This window comes from Balaenoptera musculus, chromosome 12, assembly GCF_009873245.2.
Source record: "Balaenoptera musculus isolate JJ_BM4_2016_0621 chromosome 12, mBalMus1.pri.v3, whole genome shotgun sequence".
NCBI lineage: Eukaryota > Metazoa > Chordata > Mammalia > Artiodactyla > Balaenopteridae > Balaenoptera > Balaenoptera musculus.
The window spans coordinates 90,001,945-90,015,369 of record NC_045796.1 but is presented as its reverse complement, the minus strand read 5'-3'; the positions used below and the strand labels follow the sequence as shown (position 1 = coordinate 90,015,369).

Sequence of the window (13,425 nt, the reverse complement as noted above, 5' to 3'; positions counted from 1 at the left end):
AGGAAGAAGGGAAAAAAAGAAAAAGAACAAAATGGCAATAAGTACATACTTTTTAATAATTATTTTAAATATAAATGAATTAAATGATCCAATCAAATACAGAGTGGCTGATTGGATACAATACCAAGACCCATATATATGCTGCCTGCAAGAGACTCACTTCTGATCTAAAGACACACACAGACTGAAAGTGAGGGGATGGGAAAAGGCATTCCCCGTAAATGGAAATCAAAAGAAAACTGGGGTAACAACATTTATATCAGACAAAATAAACTTTAAAACAAAGACTGTAAGATGAGACAAAGAAGGACATTACATAATAATAAAATAGAAGATATAACAATTGTAAATCTATGTGCACTCAAAACAGGAGCACCTAAATACATAAAGTAAATATTAATAAATATAAAGAAATAAATTAACAGTTACACAATAATAATAGGGGAATTTAACACCCCATTTACATAAATTGACATATCATACAGCCAGAAAATCAGTAGGAAAACATTGGTCTCAAATGATACATCAGATCAAATAGACTTAATAGCTATCTATAGAATAGTTCATCCAAAAGCAGCAGAATATACATATTCAAGTGCACATGGGATATTTTCTATGATAGATCACATGCTAAACCACAAAACAAGTCTCAGAAGACTTAAAAAGATTAAAATCATACCAAGCATCTTTTCTGAACACAATACCATGAGACTAGAATTACTTATAAGAAAAAAAAAACTGCATAAACACATGGAGTCTAAACAACATGCTACTAAACAACCAATGGATTACTGAAGAGATCAAAGAGGAAATAAAACAAAAATACCTGTAGACAAATGAAAACAAAAACACAGGATCCAAAATCTATGGCACAGAGCAAAAGCATTTCTAAGAGGGGAGTTCATAGCAACACAAGCCTACATCAGGAAAGAAGAAAAATCAAGAAAACAACATAATCTTACACCTAAAGGTCCTAAAAAAAAGAAAAAAAACAAAGAAACCCAAAGTTAATAGAATGAAAGAAATGATTAAGATCAGAGCAGAAATAAATTAGTCTAAAAAAAGAGTAGAAAAGATCATTGAAACTAAGAGCTGCTTCTTTGTAAAAATAAATGAAATTGATAACCTTTTAGCCAGGCTTATCAATAAAAATAGAGAGAGGGCTTAAATAAGTGAATTTAGAGAGGAGAAGTTACAACCAATACCACATGAGAGGTTGTTACAAACAATTATATGCCTATAAAATGGACAACCTAGAAGAAAAAGGCAAACGCCTAAAAGAGTATAATCCCCCAAGACTGAATTAGGAAGAAATAGAAAGTACAAACAGACTGATTCCTAGTAATGAAATTGAGTCAGTAATTTAAACAAAACAGAACAAAATACTCCCAACAAACAAGTCTACCAAACATTCAGAGAAGAGTTAATGCCTATCTTTCTCAAACTATGCAAACAAACTGAAGAGGAAAGAACTCTTCCAAACTCATTCTGTGAGGCCAGCATCACCCTGATACCAAAACCAGACAAAGAAAAAAAGTAAGAAAGAAAGAAAATTATAGGCCAATATCACTAAAGAATACAGATGCAAAAGTCTTCAACAAAATATTAGCAAAATGAATTTAGCAATACATTAAAATGATCTTACACTACAATCAAGTGGATTTATCCCAGGGATGAAAGCATGGTTTAATATCCACAAATCAATCAATGTGATATATCACATTAACTAACTGAAGAATGAAAATTATACAATCTTCAGAATAGATACTGAAAAATATTTCAATGAAATTCAACATCCATTTATGACAAAAATCCTCAACAAACTGTGTATAGAGGGAACAATCCTCAACATAATAAAGCCCACATATAAGAAATACCCAGCCAACATCATACTTAACGTTGAAAAGCTGAAAGCATTGCCTCTAAGATCAGGAACACAACAAGGATGCCCACTCTCACCATTTTTATTTAACAGTGTTGGAAACCCTAGGTACAGCAATCAGACAAGAAAAGGAAATAAGTGTAGATTGGAGAGGAAGAAGTAAAATTGTCACTGTTTGCAGATGACATGATACATATATAGCAAATCCTAAAGACACAATCAAAAGACTGTTAGAACTAGTAAATAAATTCAGCAAATTGCAGGATACAAAATTTATATACAGAAATCTCTTTTACTTCTATACACTGATAACAAACTATCAGAAAGAGAAATGATGAAAACAATCCCATTAAAATTGAATAAAAAAGGATAACTTACCTCTGTATAAATCTAACCAACAAGGTAAAAGTCTTGCACTCCAATAACTATGACACTGATGAAAGAAACTGAAGAAGGCACAAATACACATAAAGTTTAACAATGTTCATGGACTGGAAGAATTAATGTTGCTAAAATGTTCATACTACCCAAGGCAATCTACGGATTCAATGCAATCCCTATCAAAATACCAATGGCATTTTTCACAGAACTAGAACAAATGATTCTAAAAATTTGTGTGGAAACACAAAAGACCCCAAATAGCTAAAGCAATGTTGAGAAAGAAGAATGAAGCTGGAAGTATCAAGCTCTGTGATTTTAAACTATACAACAAAGCTACAGTAATCAAAACAGCATGGTACTGGCACAGAAACAGACACATAGCTCAATGGAACAGAAGAGAGAGCCCAGAAATAAACCCACACACTCATGGTTAATTAATCTATGACAAGGGAGGCAAGAATATACAACGGAGAAAAAACAGCCTCTTCAATAAATGGTGACGGGAAAACTGGACAGCTACACAAAAAGATCAAACTGGACCACTTTCTCACACCATATACAAAAATAAACTCAAAATAGATTTAAGACTTAAGCATAAAATCTGAAACTACAAAACTCTTAGTTAGAAAACATAGGCAGTACACTCTTTGACACAGGTCTTAGTAATAATTTTTTGGATTTGTCTTCTCAAGCCAGGAAAACAAAAGCAAAAATAAACAAATGAGACTACATCAAACAGCAATTTTGCTGTTTGCACAGTGCTCTTGCACAGTGGAGGAATCTATCAATGTAAAAAAGGCAGCCTACTAAATGAGAGACAATATTTGCAAATCATATATGTGATTTTCTTATATTTGAGCAAAACATTTTTCTTTTTAAATTCCAACTAATAATTTACATCCTATTTTCAAGGGTATGTCCTTAAGTCATATTTAATTTAAAATGTCTATATACTGCTATAACATTGATAGGTACAATATTTAAATGTAAATTCTTTTTTAAATTGTTTCCTCTATCTTTATCTGGTCATTTTAGAACATATTAAATGCATTAATAAAAGTAGAATCCCCCTTATATCTTTATAGGTTTTACCCACACAGTATATCTTATGATTGTAAGTTTTTAAGTTTTATTTTAGCTTTCAATACTTGAGACAGTGGCTATAAGAATATCCATTTCAAATTTATTTGTTAAATGCCATAGTAAAAGATAAGTTTATTATATCTGTAACAGTTCCCTCCAATTAGTAGACTTCTGGTTTTATAAAACTATATGTTTTTCAGGATTTTTTTTTACATTGTCAACATATACCTCAAAGGAATTTTAAAGATATTTGCTAGTAAATTCTTCTTGTTTAACAAAAAAAAAAAAACTATAAAATGATCATTTCTTTTCTAATTATTTAGATTTCTATATACCGGCTGCATTAGCAGAAGAATTTACTTAAATAAAGGATATAGTTCAGTCTTCTTCTCTTTCTACTGACTCCTTGAGAAAGCTATTATTGATGTAATCTGAGGTGATATGAAAATAATTTCTTGGCACCAAATACCTCCCACACTCAGTTGTCAGAGTGCCTGAAATTCTTCCTCAAAGATCATACTCCTGCGATCACTAAGGGAAAATCCTTTCCCCAGGGCAAAGCCTGGATTGGAGGATTCTCAGAGAAAGGAAAACAATGGTTCTGTTTTAGTTTCCCCATGTCTCTCTCAGACAGATTGGACTTATTCCCAGGCTTTCTCAAATTCTTGTGTTCGGATGATAGGTATCGACCATTTTTCTCTTCAATTCCTTAACCACTTCCAGACCCTCCTGCTTCTGATCCTCCAGCTCTGAGGAGTCCTCTGACCTATTCATACCTGCGCATCCTTCTTCAGAACTGGCCAGGCCTCTCATTTCCTTGAAGTCTGATTCCTTAATACTGCACCTGACTGGATACCCTCTCTAATTATTTAGCCTTAATCTTGGTTAAGACTGGTCAATCTATTAATCAAATTTATAAATATATATTTTTTATTTTAAAATTTCATTTTATTTTACTTTTTATCTTTTGGCTGTGGTGGGTCTTCATTGCTGCGTGCGGGCTTTCTCTAGTTGTGGCGAGCGAGGGCTACTCTTCGTTGCAGTACACGGGCTACTCATTGTGGTGGCTTCTCTTGTTGCAGAGCATGGGCTCTAGGCACGGGGGCTTCAGTAGTTGTGGCACATGGGCACAGTAGTTATGGCTTGTGGGCTCTAGAGAGCAGGCTCAGTAGTTGTGGTGCATGGGCTTCGTTGCTTTGCGGCATGTGGGATCTTCCCGGACCAGGGCTCAAACCCTTGTCTCCTGCCTTGGCAGGCGGATTCTTAACCACTGTGCCACCAGGGAAGCCCTATTTTTAAATTTTGTATTGGAGTATAGTTGATTTACTATGTTGTGGTAGTTTCAGGTGTATGGCAAAGTGATTTAGTTATATATATATATATATATATATTGTAAATATACATTTAGAATTCCTGGCAACACAGTCTTGCCAATTGCTGTTCCCTTACTATCGATATATTCATATGCTGTGGCTAGCTTTAATAAAGTATTGTGGTCAAAAGCTGTCTTTTAATAGAGATATTTCTACCAGGTAAGTCTATTCTAGTACTAATGGAGTCACCTGTTCAAATTTGCCAAAGAAGGAGATTCATCCTTCCTAGACACGCAATACTCTGAGCTCAGTCCTGGAAGCAGTGCTATATCCTTGAGCAAAATGAAAGTTCTGCCAATACACTGATGGTATTAAGTAATTCCTCTCTGGCCTTAAAAAGAAAAATGTTTTGCTCAAATATAAGAATTCCTTGCCCTTTAATGTTTTAATGCATTCGGTCACTTGCACCTTCGTGTAGATCAGTTTCTCAGAATGCTTTTCTCCTGAGAGGAAGGGCTGAGGGTGCATGCGATGGATGGAAGAAGGGAAGGGGAATGGTGAGAAAAGCACAGTAAGTGCAGACAGAGAAGGAGAGAGGTACTGAGAGGAACGTCTCCAACCTCCATTTGTCACCATGCAACATTCCAGTATTTCCTCTCTTTCAAAGACAATGAAAAAAAGTATCACAACAAAACCCATCAGTAAGTTTTACCACAAGTCCAGGTGTGCATAAACATGGCAAGCCATCGCCGGGTTCATTTCCTCTGCACATTCCATGAACATGTAAGTTGGAAAGGCACTCATAAAGTTCTTTCTCACAGGGACGTCCTGATCTTCCTTTTAAACACAATAACAAAGCAGAGATTCAACTGTTAATAATAATAATAGTTGTAAGGTTAAGTTGTAATGATAGTTGTAGGCTTATATATATACACACATATATATATAGTTTCAATTAAATTCTTAATAATAATAATGGTAAGGGGAATAGCTTAATAATAATTCAATTCTTAATAATAATAATAGTAAGAATACTAGCATATATACATGTATATAGTTTATATACACTCTTACTCTATGTTATAATTGTGCTAGGTATTTAATATAAATTGTTTCAAATATCTTTATAATCATTCTATCAAGTAGCTATTATTATTATCTCTATTTACTAGCTGGAAAAATTAAATTAAGAGAAGACAAATAATTTGCCCTAAAATCATACAGTGTGTAGAGTGGAAGCAAGTATATGTAAAATAAAGTTTCAGATTGTACCTTTGGTGCCATTCTACATTCCACATCTAAATTTCTTTACCTATTTACTTTGGAATAGATACGTAGAAGACAACGGAATAAACACACCCCATAATTCCATTTAAAATGAATTTTAAATTCAAAGGAAAGCAATTACTACAGATTTCTCAATATGAAATGTTTTCTTGTAACACTCATAGTATTTTACAGTTAGTATTTCTTAAGCTGTAGTTCTAAAGAATACAAATATTATGTCTTTGCTCAGTTGACTATTGGCTGTAAGAATTCTCCTTAAACATGAGATCTAATTTTCCACACTAAAACACCACGTGTTTGTCTTCTGTTCGACATTTTCCAGAATTTTAACATTAAACTAGCACCAACATTGCTAAGCTACACACACAATATCTGAGCTGTGGTTTACTAGGTGCATATTAGAAGCAGTGTGAAACCATTGATTCTTTCCTATGGGGCAACTGTTTATAATAACTCAGTATGTTTAAGAACATGTTAACCTGAATATACTATTCCACATAGGGATGAAAGGTCTACAGAAGCAACTGTCACTACTCCTTGATAACCTATATGAACTTTAATGCAACTTTTTAAACTTTGTCTATGTATTATCCCACAGCATTTAATCTGAACTCTGGCTAGTGGGAAATTCAGTCTTTTTCTTGTTCCTACTTAGCAACATATTCTCACCATTCTCCCTGAAAAATTGTATGAGAACAATTAAATAAGTATTCTGGGGTGTTTAGAAATGATTTCTGTGCAATACCACATTATAAGAAGAAAAATAACAATGCAAGTTTAAGAGATTTGGGGGATCCAGATCAAAGTTAGAAGTAGCTGCCAAAAGACCAGTCCATTACTCTCGACTTTGTAACGTTCTGTCATGCAGTGAACAGATCCTGTGGGCATCTCTGTTCATCAGGCTATAAGAGGTGATTCAGGAAAAGCATTTTTAGAGGGCTTATAAAAAGCCATCACAACCAGTCATTCACATGGTTGAATCTCACAAACATACTGTTTTGCATAACAGCAAATTCTGTAAAAACACTTACATTCTGATAACTGTCCCTATAAAAGTCAAATACACACAAACTTAATAACATCACTTAGAGACACCTACACATATAATAAAATGCTAAGGAAAACTAAAGGATGTTGAATATAAAATTCAGAATTGTTTCTGCAGGGTGGGAGATACTAATGTGCTCAGAGAGGGATATCGAGGAGGGTAAACTCACTGCTAATGTTATTTCTTGAAGCAAATGGGAGGTACACAAGGTTTATTATATTATCTTATAGAATAACTCTACATTGTACATTGTTTGTATATTCTTTTGATTGAATAAAACAGTCCATAATATATTTTAAACAATTAAGAATAATAATGTAGTTTTCTTCTTCCTTCTAGTACTGTGAAGGATATTACAAACTCTAAACCATAACATAGGAACAGGGAAAGAAAAAGAGTTCACCAGACCAGTAAAAAGACATGGAAAATTTTATTCAAGAGTATTACAATAAAAGAAAAAGACTATTGAATTAAGGGAGAGCAATGGAACACAACTACACTGAACCAAATGTAGGTTTTCAAGTGCCGGGATGAGCGAGTGGAAAAATGCTGGTGGATATTGGGCTGGGGGTGTTGGTCAGTGTGCTCAGGCCATCTGTGTGGCTAATGGTCACTCATTGACATTAGACACCTCCCTCCCTGGAGGGGAGAGAGGGGCACTGCCTCCTTCTATGGTTCCGTCAAAGTGCTGACTCTCAGGTCCTTGAGAAAGACATTCCTGGGTTGTAAAATTGGCAAAGCCTGAAAGAAAGTTCCAACCTCAATGGGATGGAGAAGAATTTACAATTACGAGTTTTCTAAAGTGAATGCTGTAAAGAAAGAGAGGGTGTGCCCTGGAGTCATGAAGAAGCCTGTCTAAAGTTTAGTTAAGCTGAGGGGAACAGTAAGGATGTCTTGGTCAAAATCAAGAAAATAGGATAGAATAAAAGTTAGTAGGGGTTCAGCTCAGGAAACAGAAATCACTCTAGGTTTCTAAGCAAAAGGAGCCTTAATAACAGAATAAGATGCTCCAAATTTGTTAGAAGGAAGGGCTGTATGGGTCACTTCTAGAACCAGAGATCTGACTCTCTGGGAGATGCCACCTCAGTCTTAAGCAGGAAAGTGAGAAGCATAAAAGCCACCATTGAATGACTGAGTTCAAGATCCCCTTGCACTAGTTGAGGGAAGCTGGGTACCCAAGAGCTGCCACCACTACCTCCCCAGCTACCTCTCCCTGAAGCTGGTGACTCAACACCAAATTGCAGTCTTTCTGCCCTTCCTGCCAGTCCTGCTTTTTAATACACAGTCAGTGATTTGATAGTGAAATCTGCTGCATAAAACCCCACATGTCCATGACCTTCTCCACCAGATGAAACTGCTAAGACACCCAGAAAGGACCTCCACCATATCCTCCAGATTTCAGGCATGTTTATATTGGTGGAACTCAATTTATATTTACAATTTCAATTTCAAGGGAGTTTAGATATTGTAGTTTTTAATGTCCTTGTCTCTGCAGTACAGAAACCACAATAAACAGGAATGGATGCTGAGTGTCAATCATACCTATTGTGGGCAAAGAATGTCATCTGCCATATCAGTAAACAAAGTGTGTTACAACCATTAAGCCAGCAGCCGCTCTGGCCGCTGCCAACTGTGCACCTTGAGGGAATTCAGAATGGAGAAAACAGGAAACAGGATTACTTTCTAGAAAACTAGATAGTTAAGGTGCATGTCAAAGAATGATTTCAATGAGCCCAGACTCTGGTGTCTTCCCACACATAGAAAAATGCTAAATCCATTAACCTGAGATGTCTGTTTTTTTCTTTAATTAACAGTAATCTTTTGATGTTTGAATACCTGTTTTTTGTTGCAAAAACTCTTGTATATCCTGGCTCCTTCCTTTCCTCTTGGGAGCCATCCCTCAGAGAGATCTGAGAGGCTGCCTCCAGGGCTTAAGTCCTCAGCAAGTCCACGGAATAAAACATGATACTCAATTCTTAGGCTGTGCATTTTTTTCAGTCAACACTATCAAAACTAAATAAGATAAATGTCCTTGTACTGGTGTGGGCCAGAAAATGGAAACAGAATAAGGGAATATAAAACAGGCAAATTAAAATCCAGTAGGTAAGATTGAAAAAAGAAAAGCTCACAGAGATGAAGAAAACATCCTTTGCGTCCCATATAGATTTGCTGTCCATTTGTAATAAGGTAACCAGATGCTAAAAAAATACTGTTTGGTGATTAAAATCAATAAACCAAAAATTTTCATTAGCAATTCAGAAAAAGTGATCAAATCATTATGGTGTTAAACTCATAGTACTATTCTAACATCTGACATGATAAAAATAAATAAATGCTTATAGAATGAATGTTGTCAAATAATGCACGTGTAAAACAAAGATGATTTTAGATGACAAATTATAATAAAAATAACAAATTAGACTAATTTTTAAGGTGAGGAACAAAACAAATCTTTAAATACATCAATATACACAACTAGAAACACTGACCAGTTGTAACACTACCATTCTCTGCTATAAAATAGCAGTTGTAATAGTTTGAGTTTATTAATGAAAATAAAAGTCACTATTTCAAAGATTTATATATTTTACTTTCATTTCATTTTCCCTCTCAGCACCAAGTGATTTTCATCTAATCTGGGGAAAATAAAATTAAACCTAAACCTAAAATAATTCTGCCTTACTAGTTAATATATTATGTAGTAATTGGATAACATAAATTAAGTTTGTCTCCTTTTCTTAGTCTAATTTTAGAATATGTAGAATTGATTTTTACATCTATATCTTCATGAAAATATAATAGTATGTACTGTCATATTAAAGATTATTTCACTTTTCATGGATCTTAATTAAAAGGAAAAATCATTCTATATCTCTTGCTCTAAATACAAAAGCCTATCCCTGACTTAATAATTGTGAGCACGGGTGGCAGATAGTATATGTATTTGTTTCTCAGTTTTCTTGCCCCAAGGACAATGCAGCATTTCTGCTTCAAAATGAATAATGCTATTTTAAGGGCAAAATATGTGTCTGCAGTTTATATCATTACCTATACAAACACGACTGCACCCCTCCTGAGCATAAAAAGTGTCTGAGCAGAGTGACTGCCCCAGGGATTGAGAACAATTCCGGGAGAAGCATTCACATTTGCAATACAGAGATTTTCCAACTGTCAGCTTGCTCATAATGGTAAACTTACTGACTGGTAAACATTTTTATGTAACACTATACATGGGAGTACTTAGGCCAAAACATAAGTGCATTTTATTTTGTAAAATAATCTGAATATTTGTATTGGTACTTCAATGGAACAGAGCTCACTGGTCATTGGATTTACTGCCTACACAGAGGATGAGCTCTGTGATCAATACTGTCTTGTACCTGGACAAAGACCTCATGCAGAGAGGGTGGGTGAGGTCTGAGATCCAACCTGTGCTCCACTCTTCAGGCACTGCCCCTTCTTAGCCTGGAGGGAAGGGTATCTGCCTAGGGAGAGGGAGAGGGCCTCATGCTAACTATGGCCCTTCATGAACCAGAATCACAAATGGACTGTACTTTTCCAAGATGTGCCGAATACAACTTCTCAGATGGGGTTTCCTGGAACAAAAATAAAGAACAGGGTCTTCTAACCTACTTATACCCAGTTTAAATTTCAGTTGTGTTTTGCAGATTCATGTGGTGAGGAAACAGACATTTAATTTTTCAAACTTTGTTCTGTTCAGAAAGTTGCAGGAGTCAAGCTGTTGTTTGACTACAATGAAGAGGGAAGGGAGAAAAAAGACAAAAATCACAAACCTTGAGGTGCAGCTGGAGTAGGCACCCAAGATGACAACCATGGAGGAAGAGCTGTTACAGGAAGACAAGAAAATCCTGAAAATTGGCCACATGATGTGAACTTAAGGAAGATTTCCACAACTGATGAGAGTAAAAAATGGCAATAATTTATGGTACTTAACTAATTTAAAGATAGAAGTAAATACCTAGGGAAGGTAGGTTTCCATCCAGAAGTATGTAAGGTAAGACTAATGGCCTCATTTAGACCAGAGCATAAGAAAGAATTATCAACATGATTTAAAGCTGGTTTCCTCCATGGATGAGAGAGATGAGTGGACCAGGATAAACCAAATAAGTCAGCATTTGTGTTTTTCTGTGCCATTTTGGAGAAGGCAAATTGCTATTAACTACTCAGAAAAGTGTTAAGTTTTCAGTTTTTGCTTATGGAAGCCTTTTAGGAGATGATCAGACAGATCTAGGGGGACCCCCTTCCTGAGAAATCTCACAGTGGTTAGAATTGCTAACATACAGATTAAGCTGTCACACAGCGATGGACCTTATTGGTGAAGGTCTTTTTTTTTTTTTTTGGATGGTTGTCCATTTGATTTTTTTTAAATTTTCATAAGAACATTTAACATGATATGTATCCTTTTAGAAGAAAATTAAGTATGCAATACAGTACTATTAACTATAAGTACACTGTTGTAGAGCAGGGTTCTGGAACTTACTCATCCTGCATAATTGAAACTTTATGGGAAGTTGTTATTCAGTGCAGGCCCTTTTTGGGGAACATAAGAAATGAGGGTACAGCACCAGGCCAGACTTCCTGGCTGTGAATTTCAGTTTAGCCACTAATATGATATGGGGGATTACCCAAAGACTCTGGGACTACATACATTTCCTCATGGGAAAAATGAGATGAAAAAAATACCTTCTTCACAAGGTCATTGTGAAAGCTGAATAAGTGAGTACATGTAAAATAGCAGGGTGTCCATGCACTAATATTGTTATTGTTACTATAATTAGTATTATCTAAACAAATATGTGCTCAAGGCCTCCCACATTTGGCCTTCAACATCTGAAATTCAGAATATGCCAGAAAGAAGAGCTCAACAACAGGGAGAATTTTCAAGGGTAAAATGATGAAGAAAAAAATCAGACCCCTATCAAAATGAATTCATGTTGGTGGTGAGGAAAGGACTGACTACACAGTGGTGGCATGAGCACATTGTGAGGGCAGTGGCCACATGACTGGCTGTGGTGGTACTTACACAATTTTACACATTTATAAAAACTATAGAACTGCATGTCAGAGAGTGAATTTCAAGATACAAATTAGGAAAAATACTCAGAAAAAGAAAAACCAACAACAGCTAACTATGCTATTAAAGACAATGAGGAAAGAAGAAAAAAATGAGGAAAGATTGAAGGGTGACCTGCAAGCGTGAGATTATTCCTTAAATAACTTCAGAAGTAGGAAGTGCTGGTGTGGTTAAGAGCCCTGGCTGGAGAGAGCCCTTGGGAGGGGACAGGGGTCTGAGAAGGTATCCATAGCAATTTCTAATAATTTGTCTGTTTGTTTTGTTGCTTACAATGTATGTGCTCTTGTGACTTGGCTGTGAAGAATCTAAGCAGAAATAGAGGCACAGATGTAGAGAACAAACATATGGACACCAAGGGGGGAAAGTGGTGGGGGAGGGGTGGTGGTGGGATGAATTGGGAGATTGGGATTGACATGTATACACTAATATGTATAAAATGGATAACTAATAAGAAAGAATATTAATTATAAATTATTTATATATTTATAAAAAATAAATTAAATAAAATTCAAATATTAAAAGTAATAATAATAATTAAAAAAAAAAAGGATGGAGCGGTGGCCATAAGGATTTTGCTTAGTGTGGGTCTATAGCAAGTATTCAGTGAAGGACAGCTACTGATATTGTTAATCAAACTGCTTATACCAACTGTGATAACTCATTCCAATTTGAGAACTTTTAAAATAAATCTGCTTTATATGGGGGGGAAAAAAAAAAACAGAATCTAAGTCTTAAACCAAAAGTACCAGCAAGTTCTGAGTTATCACCCAACAAGGCAGATGGGTGTTATTTTTGAGACCTTTCATTTCCACAGTGGACCTGATGGGCAGCATTCAGAACGGGACTTCATTTAATGCTGCAGGTGCTTCAGAAGGGCTCCAGGTCTAAAGTAAATCTGAAACAAGTGGAATCTTCACCTGGAGCATCAAAACTAATCTATCAACATAAAAAATGGAACTAGCAATTATAAGATATGTATTGATATGGTAAAAATGACTTTAATACTTGTTTTGTTTCTTAACTGTTTTCATATTTCATAGGATTACATGCATTGCTTAAGGTGGTTATCTAACAGTTTTAAATGATCAGACCTTGACAAAAATATATATTTTTTTAATTCTCCAACCTTATTTCCTGGCACTCCTTACATCCAACTTTATTTTTTTTGAATTTTATTTTACTTATTTATTTTTATATACAGCAGTTTTCTTATTAGTTACCTATTTTATAAATATTAGTATATATACATCAATCCCAATTCATCCCACCACCACCTGCCACCCCTGCTTTCCCCCTTTTGTGTCAATACGTTTGTTCTCTACATCTGTGTCTCTAT

At 35.2% G+C, this 13,425-nt stretch overlaps 1 protein-coding gene across 1 annotated transcript in view; it reads right to left on the bottom strand.

Moving 5' to 3' along the window:
* EYS (eyes shut homolog) overlaps window positions 1–13,425 on the bottom strand; it is a 1,768,116-nt gene that overhangs the window by 906,930 nt on the left and 847,761 nt on the right. The window contains exon 18 of the mRNA XM_036871239.1: window positions 5,372–5,496. Coding sequence (XP_036727134.1) covers window positions 5,372–5,496 — 125 coding nt within the window. The remainder of the gene's footprint in view (window positions 1–5,371; window positions 5,497–13,425) is intronic.